The 15,959-nt window shown below is 59.3% G+C and overlaps 1 protein-coding gene across 3 annotated transcripts in view; it reads right to left on the bottom strand.

Moving 5' to 3' along the window:
- Nucleotides 1-911: 911 nt before the first annotated feature.
- NLGN3 (neuroligin 3) overlaps nt 912-15,959 on the bottom strand; it is a 46,205-nt gene continuing 31,157 nt past the window's right edge. For 2 of the 3 annotated variants that reach the window (XM_068163609.1, XM_068163610.1), the window contains 5 exons: nt 15,576-15,635; nt 12,821-12,970; nt 11,003-11,188; nt 4,049-4,838; nt 912-3,654 (listed from right to left, as the gene is read on the bottom strand). In XM_068163609.1, coding sequence (XP_068019710.1) covers nt 2,817-3,654; nt 4,049-4,838; nt 11,003-11,188; nt 12,821-12,970; nt 15,576-15,635 — 2,024 coding nt within the window. In that variant the 3' untranslated portion in view covers nt 912-2,816. The remainder of the gene's footprint in view (nt 3,655-4,048; nt 4,839-11,002; nt 11,189-12,820; nt 12,971-15,575; nt 15,636-15,959) is intronic. The other variant, XM_068163611.1, reaches the window with a different exon arrangement.

The raw sequence follows: 15,959 nt of genomic DNA, 5'->3' as shown, positions 1-15,959 counted from the left end.
TGCTGCTCACTGTCCTAGGTGCTCCCTGCCTTTGGCAGCACTGCAGTGCACACTGCCTGCCCCCGGCACCTTCTCTACCCTCTCCCTCTGCCCCATGGAAACGGCTAGCCACAATCCCAGCCACAAACCCCGGGCTATGCCCATGCTGCCTGCCGTGTACTGCAGCTCCAGGACACAAGGCACAGGCTGGCAGAGGCTTCCCCTCTGGGCAGCACCGGGGGGCATGGTGGGGTCCAGCAAAGGGGCTGCAGCAAAGTGCTGAACAGGGTGACTTGTGCTCGTGGCACTGCAGCTGCGAGGGGCCCCGGGAGAGCTGGTCAGGGCTCCCCACGCAGCCCCCTGCGCAGCCTGTCCTGTCCCCCACCCACCCCCCGGCCTCGGCCCTGCCTCTGCCGCCTGCGCTGCCTGCAGGCGGTTCAGAACCCATGCCTGGTTTCTATGGCAACCCCAGCTGAAATTACGTTAAAAAGAAACGAAACCAGCAGCTTTTCTGGTTGGCAAGAAGCAGGAGGGGAAATGAGCTGGGAAAGGCGAGGTGGGAGAGCTCGGTGGAAGGGGCCGTGGGGTAGACGAGGTCTCTGATAGTGTCCCGGTGCTGGGGAGATGGGGGGGTGGGGACAGCAGGGCTGGGAACGAGGCGGGAAAACCCCGACCGTGGCACCCGGTGTTGACAATCCTGCATCGCATGGTGCTGGCCTGTATGTGCACTATGCTGGGGTCCATCACCTCCATCTGCTGGGTGATACCGGGGCTCTCCTGCTGCCTCTGCAGAGCAGGTACCGGGAACATGCAGGCACAGCCACGGCTTCGGTGGCTCTGAGCCAGCGCTGGCCACCTCACTCCGCCCTGGGAGTCCCCAGACCCGGCACGCTCCAAGAAGAGGCAAGACACACTGCTATTAAAAATATCACTTCTGTTTTATTTGGAACTGGTTACTCTGCGCGGGTGACAGGGTATAAATACATTCTCCAAGGAGCATCCTCACTCAGCACTGCCTGGGCGGGGGCCGGGGGCCGGGGGCAGGGCGCAGGGCTGGGATTGCGCTCGGCACCGGTGCGTCACGGCCGCCAGTGCAGGCAGCGTCTGCCGGCCGGCCGCCTTGCACAGGGACGAGGTGTGGTGTTCCTGCAAGGACTCATCCCTTACTCCTGCAGCCCCAGGGCCCGAATGCCAGTGCCCACCATGGGGGGCTGAGACCGGGATGCTCTGTGTGGGTTTCTGGGCAGCTCCTTCTGCACACCTGGCTGCACCAAAGCCTCTTGCCTTGCTGCTCATGGTTCTGTGGCCACCACCAGCCCTGCAGGTACCCCAGATCTGGTGTGGGTGCTTTCAGCCCCAGGCAGGCTGCATCATTCCCAGCAGCTCCACTCCAGCAGCCTCTGCCCAGGCATCTATGCCAACCACACATCCCAGGTGCTAGAGCTGGGATCGCCCCACAGAAGGGTAAAGGCCACAGTGAGAGCAAGGTGGAAGGCAGAGCTGCTGTCGATGCATGGCTCGCTCTGCTCCTGCCAGCCCCTCAGCGTTGCCCAGCCTTGCACACAGGCTGCAAACTGCTGGATCTGCTTTCGTGCAGTGGCACAGGCAGGAAGGGCACGGCCTGACTCTGGGGCAATGGAGAAGGGATGTGGGGTACTCCCAGGGCAGCGGGGCAGCGTGCAGAGCACCGGGGCATGGCGCCAGGGGGCCGCCCCGTGTTGATGGGAGTGGGGAGACGGTGCTCACAGCCGGTGATGCCCACGCAGGGCGGTGGGTGGCACTGGCCAGCGGTGGCAGTGAGGTGGGCTGGGGCAGGGGGGTGTTCACGGGTGGGCCGTTGGGGAGGCTGTTTGGCTGGGACACGTGGGCACGGGCAACAGAGGAGGGAAAATATAAAAAAATACAAAAGAGCGCAGCCCTGCAGTGCAGTGCAGGGGGCAGTGTCCCGTCCGGCGCCCGCCCGCGGCAGGCGGGAGGCGCGGGGGGCCGGCACCGCGCGCACACGCTGGCTTCTAACTGGCTTTTTATTTTATATCAAGAACACTTGGTTTTAAAATTTTTACAAAGGACAAAACGCGGCGACTCTTGTTAGTGTGTAAAGAACTAAAGATCTGCTTAAAAAACGTCTCTGCAAAGAGAAACGACTGACACAAAAGAGATTCTCTGCAGCGCAAAGAGGGACAGAGGTGCCAAGTTTCCAGCCCGGGGCCCTGCTCCAGGGGTCTCTGAGCCGTGGCAGCGGCCCCAGCACCCACACCCAGCATGAGACAGAGTCCCCGGACCCCGCCTGCTCCCTCTGCCTATAGCACCATGGCCCAGGGACACTTCTCAACACAGTGAGGGAGCCTTCTCCAGGGCACTCGGGATGCCGTCCACCTAGGGATGCCCAGGCACCAGGTGAGAGGAATGCCCGGCCCTGCTCCTCATCAGTCCTGGAGCGCTCAGTGGGTGGAGCGCTGGGGATGCGATCATCCAGTAGGGAGGCACAGCCCCAGTCTGGGGAGCCCTGTGGCTGCTGCCAGCGGGTTTCTCCTTGCCCACCTGCACTGGTGTGCTGGCACAGGGGACACACAGTGTTCCCCCTGCACCCCACTGGTGCCCCAGGAGCCAGAAGAGTCAAAGCACTTCTCAAAAGTTAGATAGGAATGAAAGAAAAACTGCTGGGGAGAGTGGGGCAGCTGGTTGTGCCAGGACCATGCAGGTCTCGAGGCTTGGTGCTACACCGTCCGTGGGCGCTGCCCCTCCGTCTGGGTGCTCCGCTGGCCCCGCTGGTCCCTCTGCCAGTGTCTGCTGCTTGCGTGTGCGTGCGTGCATGCGTGTGTGCCGGCAGCGGGCAGCTATACCCTGGTGGTGGAGTGTGAGTGCGGGAGCCCCGTGCTGTTGAAGCCGGCAGTGAAGGTGTTGTAAGGGTGCAGGGTCTGCAGCCCCACCAGCGAGTTGGGTATCATGGTGATGGTGTTGGGGGTCATGAGTGGGATGTCATCCGGAGAGCGGCGCAAGGTGAGGGTGTAGTCGGGCAGCGCGGCCAGGCGAAGGGCATCGTGGGGCGGCACGGCCTCGCACTCGTGGTGCCCCTGGCTCACCTGCAAGGAGGGCATCTCCTCGTCGGGTGCGTGGGCAATGTCGTTGGTGGCACCGTGCTGGGGGCTGGGCTGCTGGTGCGTGTCCTGCCGGCGCTTGTCCTTGCGATAGTAGAGGGCGGCGAAGGCCAGCACGTTGAGGAAGAGGAGGGAAGCACCCACGGCGATGGTGACACTCAGCTCGGTGGAATAGTCGCGGGGGCTCTCCAGCAGGGTGCCCGCCTCCTGCTCTGGGCTCCACTTCTCCTTCCCATTGTCGCTGTTGTAGGCAGGGGAGATGGCAGGGCGCTTGGTGGTCCAGAGCTTGCCGTTTGGCCGGCGCGTGATGTGGGAGTTCTGCGTGGTGTCGGGCGGCGGCACTTTGGTGGTGGTGGAGGTGTAGTGGAACATATCGTGCAGGTTGTACAGGTGGGGGACCAGGTGCTTCCAGAAAGCCACCTTGGTGGCACGGTAGTGGTCACGCACCCGTGGCTTCAGCCCGATGTGCAGGTACAGCTGGTCACGGGGGTTGTACTTGGACCAGGCCACCTCCTCGAACCGGTTGGCCTTTGTGTGGATGAACTTTGTGTCCTGGGGGACAGGCTTGTTGGGGTCCCTGGAAAAACACAGGCAAAACAGAGCTAGCACTGGGAAAAGCTGTAGGAGCAAGGGGGGAGAGCTGAACACAGAGATGGACGCTGGGGGGACCTTTACCAGGGTGGCCTGGCAAAAGGTCTTGCATGGCTCAGCAGCACCCCAACTCTGGGGCAACTGTCACCCATGGCCAACCAACCTCCCACCCCCACATTTGTCTGAGTCATGTCCTAAGGGATGGCTGTGCTCTCAGCCTCTCGTGTGGCTGATGCCCTGACCCCAATGAAGCCTCAGCACATGGACCCACAGGCATGTGTCTCATACCAGGCACGACACCCCCCGCCCCCATCACTACTCCAAATGGTGCAGCTGCAGTGAATGTGGACTCCCCAGACACAGCTCCCCTCACCACTCACCCTGTCTTGGCAAAGTTGGTCCAGTAGGTCATCACCACAGCACTGAGCATGACATCATTCTTGGAGAAGTTGCAGGGAAAGAGGTCTGTGGGGCCAATCATGGGGATCCCAAACACATAAGGCACCTCATCCCCATGGGCTGCGTCGGACCACGCAGGCTTCATCAGGCTCTGGCAGTGGTGGTAGAAGGCGTAGAAGTAAGTGGGGGAGCCATAGCGGGCGTGAAGGTCAGCTGTCACCACCGATGGCTCTACCCACTGGTGGTCGGTGAAGAGAGCCACCAGAGTCTTGCGACGCGTCTCGGGGTTGTCCCTGTCAGCCCAGTCGGTGTACATGAACTTGATGGTTTCCCTCAAGGTGTCCTTGCCCTCAGGGTAGCCGTACAGGTTGTCTACAAAGTTGGAGACCGAGTAGTCAAAGTCACTGCCCGAGACGCCGTCCTCAGGGTCCACCACGCCCTCCACGAACTTCAGCCCCTCACCCTGATTGACCCCCAGCATGATATCATAATTGAGGAACTCGCCCTGCTCCATCAGGATCTCTGGGTCATCTGGGATCACATCCCCATCAATGACAGGCCCAAAGGCCACGTGGTAACGAGCTGGCTGGATGTCCTGCTCCACCAGCTCCTTGGCGCTCTTCTGACGCAGGCAGTCCACCATGTCCACTGTGTCCAGCACGTTGCAGCCCACCTTGTCGGCCAGCATGCTGGTGTACTTCACAGGCTGGTAGTTCACTGCCCAGCTGGAGAGTGCAGAACCGCTCTGGATGATGGCCCTCTGGAACAGACCTGCAAGACAGGCAAGGAACGGAGGAAGCTTGCAGTGGGGTGAGTGTGGTTCCAGCACCCTGATGTTGCAATGAGGGATGCAGTGTGGAGAAAGCATTGATGCCCTTGGACCCCTGCAAGGAGAGAGTGCTCCAGTCTGCACTGCCCACTGAGGTGGGCTTGCACAGGGGGCTCAGCTCAGGGCCACCACAGGGGTGGTAAAGCGACATCTGGGCATGCAGTGTGTGCCCCTGGCAGCAGCCAAGGGCAGCTGAGCTCTCTGAGGATCCCATTGCAGGGGATGGCCCAGCATCCCTCTGTCCCAGTGTGGGAAGGAGAGGGGCCACGGCTGCATCACAGCCTGGCTTTGCTGTGCAGCCTGTGCTGTTCCAGCTGCCCCAAGAACATGTTGCCTGAGCCTCCAAGGGGCATACGGTGCCCCCAGCTCAGTGCCATGCTCCAGCTGAGGGTGGCATTTGCTTCACCGAGCAGGCAGGATGCAGGCTGGCAGCAGCGGCAGGGTTAACGCCTGCTCAGGGACACTTAACCCTGCGTGTCCCACCCCACCGCTTTGTCAGGGTCCCCCTCACCCCCTCCCTGCCGCTTCCTGCCCAGCTGGGCCTGCTTGGTGCCAATCCGGCCCCACAGGAGCATGCTGCCAAATGCACAAAGAGGGCCTTTTTGCCACCGGGAACACAGAGGGAGTGGACTTTCGCCCTGGAAAACGGGGCCACAAAGGCCCTGGCCCAGGCGGAGGAATGCGTGGCTGCGCTCCAGCCCCATGTCAATGGTGCTTGTGCTTAGAATACAAAGGGCAACGAGGAAGCAAAGCCTCCGTGGCAGTGAAAGGCAGCTGGTCTCAGGGTGCACCCTGGGATCCCTGCTCGCTGGCCAGACCTTTCCTGCACCCCAAATGCTGCCTGCACCCTCACGAGACCCCCGCACTTGGTCACCACGAGGCAAGCAATGGTGCTGCTGCAGCCACGTGTGGAGCGCCTGCATGAGACTCGCTCAGCAGCCAGGGCTGTGCCACCCCGCAGGGGAGCAGGCACCTTCCCGAGCACAAGTACCAGAGGCTCCTGACTCCCAGCCACCATGTCCACGGCTCTTGCCCGCACGCACTGTCCTCACTCTGCCAAGTACCTGATGTACAAGTCCCAAGCAGTGGGACAAAGAGAAGTCACAAGCTCTAGTCACCTCCCAGTGCCCCAGAAAGCTGTAGCCAGCCTACGGGCTGGAGTCTAGCCACAGGCTTGCCTGCTCTGCGCCATCACCCACATGCCAAAGAGCTGGGGTGAGGGTTCCTTGGCTCACAGGAGATGCCATCCCAGAAGCAGCTATTGCTCCCTGCCAGCAGTATCACTTCCCAGACAGATCCACTGGGATGGGCTCTGCCCCTGCCTGGGGAAGCTCAGGCAGCTGGGGTCACCAACAGCTGGCCACTTTCCTGATGGAGCCCATTGCTGTGGCACAGCTATACCCTGACCCAGGGGAGCCAGGACTCTGCACATTGTCCCGCTCCATGCCAGCACTTAGGTGAAGCCCACAAGCACCCCAGGGAGCCATCACCACCTTGCAGCTCAGCCAGGCCCTTCAGCCTGCTGGGGCCTAGACAGGAAGATGTGGTTCTGCCTTCCCTGCTTGTTCCCCACTGAAGGAAGAGTCCTGTCCTGCAGAGCCAGCTGCCATGGCACAGCAGGTGCTGAGTGGCATGAGGGCTCTAGAGCAGGATGCCCACTGCTGCAGGCTGTTGCCAGCTCCTGATTTGCACGGCACCTGAGGCTGGAAACGCCTCTGGGGTTATCTGGGCCAAGGCCTGCTCAAAGCAGGGTGCCATGTCCAGCTGAGGTATGAGCATCCTCAAAGCTGGCAGAGAAGGGAAGCAGCCCTCATGGAGCAGGAGATGGGGTAGAGGAAGCAAGAGGTCTGCCCAGCAGTGACCACTCCTGCCCTGCCCTGGTTGGCTGGGGAGAGAAGCATCACTTTGGTCCTTGGCAAGGAATCCACCCACCTAGGAGGACTGAGGCTGGCAGGGAAGCTGCAGGTCTCCCTGGCAGACAGACACAGCATACACTGCACCAGCCTGCAGTGTCTGCCTCTCACAGCGCCTGGCAGAGCAGGCACAAATTAGCAGCTTCACTAATAGCTCTTGATCATGATGAGCTTTATTTTGGTGAAATAAAAACAAACCCGCCTGGGCCGCAGGCTGCATCTTAGTGCAGCTCCTTTGCCGTGCTCCAGAGCCAGCTGCCCCATGCCTGGGCAGAGGGCTGCTCCAGCCAATGGTGCACATAATGCCATAACCCCCACGGGGGGGAGGTGAGGTGGAGTGGGTGCAACACTGGCTGCAGGACCAAGTACTCCCCTCTCACCTCAATGGCACCTACAGCCAACAGCATCTTCCCTGCCACAGCAGTGAAGGTGCAGGGCACCCAGCACCACTGCAATGCAGCAGGGACCACACCACAGGCATTGGGGCTGGATGTAGCAGCAAAGGGCATGGCAGGCAGGTGCAGGGTTTAGTGGCAGAAAGCCTGGTGCCACCTGAAAAGTGCTATAGTGGCCCAGCAGTAATTTGCATGTCTGGGAAGTCAGGGAGCAGACCCTCCAGCCTCTCTCCATCACAGGCCTGTACAAGTGGTTGGGGTCACCTGGGTAACCAAGCTTCCAAAGAGGTGACACCTCTGCTTTTGGCCTGTAAAGGGTTTCCCAGCTCTTTGCCCACACTCCCCAGGGTGCCTGCACAAGGACAGGAGGCCATAGGGAGCCTCAGGTATCCACAGAGGGACATGGTGCAGCCACATGCAGGCCCCCACAGCCACGGAGAATCCCCTGCCATGCCCACTGCTCGGAAATGAGCCTGCAAAGAGCTGGCTGTGTTTCTCTCAATTTACCATCTAACACAATTGCTAACAAAAGCATCTCCTCCTCCAGGCCAGAGAGCTGCTGCCTGCTCTGCATGGCTCTGGGTAGCTGGGAATGCTACTCCAAGAGCTCTGGAAGCAGTGAGGGCAGCCCTGATCCTGCCCTGCTCTGGTATTGCAGTGGCTCTGAAGGTGTAACTCACATTTTCCATGCTCTTGAGCTTACTGTACTCCAACACCTGTTAATATTTGTCCAAGTCACCATGCAACAGCCCCAAGAGCATCTGACTCAGGAGCTGGCAGAGTGGGAGCAGGACGACAGAGAGGCTGATTTCAGACACCAGGCACTCAGGCAGGAGCACTGCAGGATCACAAGTATCCTGAGCACCCTGGGGTGGCAGGGAAGGGCACATCCTGAGCACCCTGGGGTGGCAGGGAAGGGCATATCCTGAGCACCCTGAGGTGGCAGGGAAGAGCATATCCTGAGTACCCTGGGGTGCCACATCTGTTACCCAGAACAGATACATCCTGGGCAGGCAACAACAGCTCCATACACACTGTCAGGGCTGGATCACTCCAGCTTTTGTTTGTTTCCCTCTGCTTTATTCCAACAGGGCAGGGCACCAGCAGCAGTGCCAGCAGTGCCAGCAGGCTGTGGGGCAGTCATGGAAGACCAGGGACCACCATGGACTTAATGTGGGAGTGCCCAAGATACCAACTTTTTGGAAGCAGCTGCCCACCAGGTCTAGACACATCTTAGTTGTTTGGTCTGTGGGGCAGAGCATTCCCCAGAACTCTGGTCTGAAGGGGCACCAAGGGGAGCCCAGTGGCAGAAGCAGCAGGAGCACTCTGCACAGGGTGCATTGGTGCTGGCTGTGGCACAGGCTTCAGCACAGAGGGAGCATGGGGCACTGGTGGGCTCCAGAGCCACCTTGAGATAGCACATTGTTAGGAGGCTCTGGAGCTCTTCTGCATACTTAATCCCACAGGCCACAGTAGCAGGTCTCAGCCTGCTGCTTTAGATGGCTGGCTCATCCAAGGAGAAGCTGGCAGCCAGCTGCCAACGCTGGGCACCCTAGCAGGCAGCAGGGATGGGTGTGGAGGCACAGGCAGTGCCACTCCTGTCCCTGAGAAAGCACCATCAGTGTCCAGCAGAGTCCAGCAGGTCAGGGAGGCTGCATGGGGGTAAGTTCATCACAGAGCAAGCCTTCTGCCAGAATCAGGCAAGTTTAACCAAAGGGCAGCTGGAGAAATCTGGGAGAAGACAGCTGGATTGGGCTTGCCTTCAACTCCTCAGGGAACTGCCAGCCTGGTACTGTATCAGCTCTGGGCTCAGCAGGGCATCACCCCTCACTACCCACCATGAGCAGACTCTGCCACCTCTCACTGCAGCCAGCACCAGCCTCGTGCTGCCCATTGCCCTGCAAACCTCCAAGCAGCCCCGCAGCCGGGCGGGCTGGGGCACCGTGGTGTAGCCACTTCTGCAGCAGGCTGAGATCATTCCTGCCTTCAGCTTCGGGGCAGTCACATCTATTGACAGCTCTCGGGGCTAGAGGGAGGCTGCCCAGCGTTGCCAGCAGCCTGGCTAGTGCCAGTCTCGTCCCATACACCCTCTGCCATGTCATCAGCCTGCTGACGTTCTGCAGGTCTCCTTTATTCCTGTGTGGTTCCCAGGCCGTAGAGCAGGACTGCAGCTCTTTGCAACGGCTTCAAGTGCAATTTTGTGTCTCTGAGGTGCAGGCACACACATGTCCACTGCCTCTATGCATTCCTTTCTCTGCACCACGCTTGAGGACACAGCACTGCAAGAGGGCTGCACCCTCACCCCTGTGACTGGCAGGCTGGTCCTCTGGACTCCATCCAGCTCAGGCTTTGCTCCTACGGTTTCCTTCAGCAGGCTCACCCAGAACACCTCTGCTCCCATGGTTATTTCCCCCCTCCAATGCTCAATGTCTTTGCAAATAGTTCATACACATTTGCACTTAGGCCAACAAAATCTTTTAAAGTAAATAGTTCTGTTCTTTATCTAGAGTAAACACTTTGCTATGTTTACAGATATCAGTCATATCACTTCCACCTGTGTTTTGTTAGTAGCAACACTTCTGTCTCTCCCAGTCTTACTAGATGGGGCCCTCCATCCCTCCCCAGGGTCAGGTCTGGCTTCCTTTCTATTCCAGTAGGAATGCCTTTCCCAGCACCAAGATTTTGTGCTTCTGGTGCCCTGCATGGGCACCTACATCACAGAATCACAGGATTTCAGGGGCTGGAAGGGACCTCAAAGACTCATCCAGTCCAACCCCCCTGCCAGAGCAGGGTCACCTAGAGCACATCACACAGGAACACATCCAGGTGGGTTTTTAATATCTCCAGAGAGGGAGACTCCACAACCCCTCTGGGCAGCCTGCTCCAGGGCTCTGTCACCCTCACAGGGGAAAAATTTGTCCTCATATTTACATGAAACTTCTATGCCTCAGCTTCCACCACTGCCCCTTGTGCTGGCATTGGGCACCACCCAGCAGAGCCTGGCTCCAGCCTCTGGGCACTCCCCCTGCACATCTTTATCAACATTGATGAGGTCACCTCTCAGGCTCCTCTTCTCTAAGCTCCAGAGCCCTCAGCTCCCTCAGGCCCTCCTCCTATGGAGGATGTTCCACTCCCTTCATCACCCTCGTGGCTCTGTGCTGCACTCTCTCAAGCAGCTCACTGCCTGTCTTGAACTGAGTGGCCCAGAACTGGACACAATATTCCAGATGCAGCCTCACCAGTGCAGAATAGAGGGGGAGGAGAACCTCTCAACCTACTCCTCACACCCCTTCTAATCCACCCCAGAATGCCATTGGCATTCCTAGCCACCAGAGCACATTGCTGACTCATGGTCATCCTTCCATCCACCTGGACCCCCAGGGCCCTTTCCCCTTCACTGCTCTCCAGCAGGTCCATCCCCAACCTGTCCTGGTGCATGGAGTTGTTCCTTCCCAAGTGCAAGACTCTACATCACCTCCACACCTGTACATGGATAAGTCTGGGTGCCCAGGCAGGGAGGTCTCCAGCTCTCCCCATGCCCAGGTGCTGGTCCCAGGCTGCGGCCCTGCACACTGGCAGCATTGCCTCCATCCCTGGCTCCCATGTGCTCTGAAGCTGCCTTCTCCCTGTGCACAATCAGAAGGTTTTGCTTCCCAGCCCTGGCTCTAGGTCTCATCACTGCCTAATCAAAAAGCTGCCCTGACTTTGCCAGGGCAACAAGGAGCTCTCTTCCCTGGGTTAGCATCAGCAAGGTACTTGCTTGCAGCTGCAGCATCCTCAGGGATAGCTGGCACCTACCTTCAGAGTGGTGGGAGAGGGTGAGCAGGCTGACACAGGAGGCACCGATGCCAGAGCCGAAGACAGTGATCCGCAGGGGATCTCCTCCAAAGAAGGCAATGTTCTCACTGACCCAGCGCAGGGCCTGGATCTGGTCCAGCAGCCCATAATTGCCCTTGGCAGCCTGGTCTCCTGTGCTCAGGAACCCTGCAAGCCAAGGGGAGCCTGGTTAGGGATGGGGAAGCAGGGGCTGTTCTCTCCTCTCCAACCCCTGGCACCCCTCCAGGCATAGGGGAGATTCTATGGGACTCTGTCCCACCACAACAGGAGACCCTGCTACCACCAGAGTCCTGTGAGCAGGAAGCTGGAGCTGGGACACCACCAAGTTCCAGGCACTTTCTGCAGAGCACAGAGGGGTGAAAGCCTGCAAGGACAGCTGCAAGCCCCAAGGAGCCTCTCCAGTCAGTTGTAAGCAGTGACAGAGTATCAGGCACAAAGCCCTGTCCTCCCCACAGCACCACCTGTGCTAACAGCTCCAGAGGTCTCACACATGCCCCAAGGAAAGCCAAGAAAGCACCAGGAGATGCAGGCAGGCTGAGCACATCCACAGCCAGTGCTTCCCATGGACCAGTGTGGCCCAGAGGAGGCTCCACAAACCTAAGGAGGTCAGCTGGGCAGAGGGGAACTGGCTGCAGCTTAAAATGCAAAGGCTTTCAGTGAGGAAGATGCTGAGAAATAGGTTCAAGAGTAAAGGGAACACCCAAGATAAGCTATCAGTGTTTGGTTTGCTTTGACTCAAAGCAGGAAGCCACAACCATGCTCCTGAAGGAAAATGCAGGCAGGTAACCCCAGCAGGCAGGAGCTGCTCTGGCACTGGAGGAGCTCTGGCCAGGCACGGTGCCCATGCTGATGGCCTCATTCACATCCTGTCTCCTGTTGTAACTTCTGCCTCTGAGATGTGCATCAACTCCTCCTAAAGGCCTGACTTTTAATCCTGAAAGGTCCAGAAGAGGCTTGGTTCCTACTGAACCACTTCCACCACTTAACTTCCATCTTCCCCATGGCTCTGCAGGGGCAGAGGGATGTGCTGCCCCAGGTACTGGCCCAGGGCCCAGCTGGCTAGAGACAGTGCTATGCCAGGCTGGACAGCTGGGAACAGAGCTGGCCCTGCCAGTAGCTTGGCTGGGAAGGAACTCTCCTCAAAGCTCTGCACTCCTTGTTATCCCTGCTGCTAATGGAGGCAGCAGTGATGCTCCAGGCAAACCTGTGTCCCAGCCCCTGGGGGTTTCTGCAGCAGAGGCAGGGGCTCACACTGCCTTTTGACCCTGTGTCCCCATTCTGCTGCTGTAGGTCACCATTGCTTATGAAAAAGGTACTGCCACCCTCCTCTATACAGCACCTGCCAGCCTTTGGTGATCCTGTCTGCAGATGGCCAGGCCATGGTCAGTGTCTGTGGGAGTCCTGGCAACTCAAACAGCAGGAGGGCAGTGTGTGCCTGGGGAGGGAGAGCTGCCAGATCCACAGGGGCAGGCAGGCAGTGCCTGCTGGCAGCTCATGGCTCTAAGCCCTGTCAGGAGGTGCTGGATAAACACATTTATTAAACTGCAAACCAATATTTGCTTTCAGTTGAGCCAGGTGGTGTCAGTGAGCCTGGGGTGGGCAACTGCCTGCTGGGGGTACTGCCATGTGGCACTCTGCTTGGTAGCCAGGCTGAAGGGCAGGGGCAGTGCCTGCAGTACAGCCCCCATCCTACTGGGTCCCTCACCCCCTGCCCCCTTCCCCGCCGGCTGACGCCCAGGTGCCCAGGGGTGGCTCCTGAGGGGCGGCTGGCAGCCCTACCCAGCACTCCAACGCGGTAGTTGAGGGTGATGACGATGACGTTCCCGTAGCTGGCCAGGACGCTGCCGTCGATCATGTTCCCGGTGCCCTCCATGTAGGAGCCCCCGTGGATGTACACCATCACTGGCTTGGCCCCGCTGTCCCGAATGTCTGGAAGGAGAGGTAGTTAAACACAGGACCACACCAACAGCCACAGCACCCTGCCCAACAGGCAGACCAAGGACAAGGGCAATGCCAGCTGCCAGGAATTCCCCAGGGCTTAGAGGGCTCGGAAGCCAAACCCAGCACTCTCCTGGGAGCCACAGCATAGACCTCCAAAGCCAACCCCTAGTGAACCAGCCCTGTCAGCCCCTCTCTGGGTGGTAGCAGCCACTGTGCCATCCCCACACTGCTGTCCCCTTGGGGGTTTCAGCACATGCAGGAGAGATGCTGGCTGGACTTGGCTGCTCTTCCCCAAAGCTGGGCTCTGGCCACATGCGGGAGCCAGGCCGGTGGCATCTCTGTTGCGGGTGGGAGTTTCAGAGTCCAGCCCTGGGATACAGGACCATGTCCCATCTTTGGCTGGACCCGAGCCCTTGGCTCTGGGAGTCCCAGAAGCTGGCATTGTAGGGGGGCAGGAATGGGGGTGTGCAGGACCTGGAAGGCAAGGGGGTACTGGTGGGTGCGCCAATGTCTGACTCTCCCACCCCCATCTCCTGGGAAGGCAGAAACCTGTCGGCTGCCTGGGTGCGAACTCTGGCACCCCAGTGCCCAGACACAGCCATGGTGATGAGGCAGACAGTGTGTGCACGTGTGCATGACAGGGGTGAGCACGGCATATGAATGGGGACAGGGCATGAGACATGGAGTGAGGATGGCAAATGGAACCCTGTGAAGGACTGCAGGACCCTAGGGGACAGGAAGCCACCACGCTTCCTCTCTTGACTGGCCCTGTCCAGGGGACACCCTACCTCTTCTGCCCCACTGGCCTGGGATCCCTCATGGAGCTGAGCCCACGTGCCAAGGAAAAATGCCCATGCTCAGCTCCTGACACATTCTGCCTATGTTAGAGGGAGGAAGCAGCTGCACCTGTCGTGGTGCACATGCCTGTAGTGCCCAGCCCTCTCCTGGGCTGCCAGGCCAGCACTGATGGACTTTGTTCCCCTTCATGCTCCCCCACATCCAGTGCCTTCCTCAGGTGTGCTGGCATCACCTGCCTCCCTCCCAGCTGCACTGTGCAGTCCCAGCAGCCAGTCCCTGCCACAGCCCCTGCCAGGCTGTGACTCACAGGGCACAGCCACACCAGCTCAGCAGAGGTGCTGGTCAGAGTGGACATGCTCCCTCACACCCATCTAACCCCTGCCCATGTCAACTCCTCATGACTTGCCAGTCACAGGGGGCTGTTGGGTACCTCTGGTCATCCTCACCTCCAGCTGCAGGCCACAGCATGGCTAAGGGTGGCCTTCTTTCTGTGTAGAAAACCTCTTCCCTCCAGGAGGATGAAGATATGGCAAATCTGTGCCAGCTCCTTCCCTATTGCCAATATGCAGCTAGGCAAACGTCCAGACCTGGGGAGCAGCAAGCACCTGCAGCTCCACCAGGACAGATCATGCCCACGGAGCAGAGCTATGGCAGGACAACTCTTCCCAGGGCAACCTCCCTGACATGCAAAGAGCAGGGACACGGGTGCCCGTGTCCTCCCTGCCACACGCTCCCAGCGACACACAAAGGGACTTCCTTGCAGGAGAAGGGCAGCAATGTGCAAAGAGGTACCAGGGAATAAATGGCTCCTAATCACTGCAGCTCATTTAGTGTGTGGAGGTTTAGCACAGTCAAGACACTCAGGCTGAGTGCCAGTTTACGCCCTGGTACACAAGATCCTGGAGCACAGGTCAGTGGGAGTAAACAACAGGGGGTTGGTACTGCCAAGGAAAACACTTTTCATCTGTTTCCCAGATCCTAAACACCATCTGCTGGGCCATGCTCAAGCTGCCCTGGGACTCCTGTACACCACGAGGTTCCCCCATCCTCAGCACGTCAGGGCTGCACCCTGGCTGATCCCTTCTCCTCCATGCAGCCAAACACACAGACTCCATAACCTGCAGATGAACAACCCCACGCTACTAGGAACGGCACATTCTGAAGCTTGCTGAGGTCTGGTGCACATCTAGAGTCACATCTTCTCAGAAGCCCACTGGATCTGCCTTGGCTGGTGCTGATGGTCTGGTTGCAGGCAAGACATTGCTCATGTCAGGTGAAGGAAAAAGTTAACAGAAACCGTGTCTGAGTGGACCTCAGGTGTCCTGGGCACAGCCAGGCGCCCTGTGGGTGCCAAGCTGCTGGCATGGCCACCCTGTGGTGGCGCCCACAGCGGTGGCTGAGTTGCTAGCTCCCAGATGCATGTCATTGACTCCAGAGGGATGAGGCTGGAGGTGGGATGTGATCAGGCTCAAGGTGAAATGGGCCCAGGTGCTTGAGGGCTCCTCTCCTCCCAAGCTGCCATGCTTCCTCCCTGCCCTTGCTCAAGTGGTGCAGGGGCAAACTTCTTCCAAAGCAAAAAGAAAAACCACCGCCTCTTGAGCTTCCCTCCCCACCCCAGTCCTGAGGAGGGGAAGGGCCTGGGCGCCCTGCACAGCCAGCCAGCCTGCCCCCCGTCCCGCGCAGCTGCCCGGCACGGCAGCGGACACACAGAGGGCTCCCTGGGGATGGCGGCGGGTGGCGGGCACACCGAGGTGCTTTGCGTGACATGCAGTGGCAGCCTGGAGCACAGAAATACCTTCATCTTCATCACCGTCATTATCCGCTAAGTCCTCGCCCTGTTTCTTAGCGCTGGCTCCTAGGGACCAAACACGAGGAGACAGAACAAAAAGGAAAACAAAAGGAAACAAACAAAAAATAAAAGAACAAAACAAAACAAAAAACAAAAGAGAATTCAAAAATAGCATGACAGCAGAGAGGGTGGGGCCAGGCCTGCGCCCCACGGGCGCCGCTGCCTGCTCACACTGCACCTCTCCCAGAGCCAGGCCACGGGCACCGCCGCCTGGGAGCTGTGCCAGGACGCTGCTTCACCTGGACCCCTTCCCATACTCTCCCTGGGGAGTGCTGGAGTGGTGAGGAGGAGGAGGGGGAGTGGGCCTGGGGCAGCATCAGCACTGGCAGC

The sequence above is a fragment of the Melanerpes formicivorus genome, unplaced genomic scaffold, assembly GCF_026170545.1.
Source record: "Melanerpes formicivorus ecotype bairdi unplaced genomic scaffold, bMelFor1.0.p_v2 SCAF_73, whole genome shotgun sequence".
In the NCBI taxonomy this organism is placed as follows: domain Eukaryota; kingdom Metazoa; phylum Chordata; class Aves; order Piciformes; family Picidae; genus Melanerpes; species Melanerpes formicivorus.
This window is presented reverse-complemented; position numbering and strand designations above follow the sequence as displayed.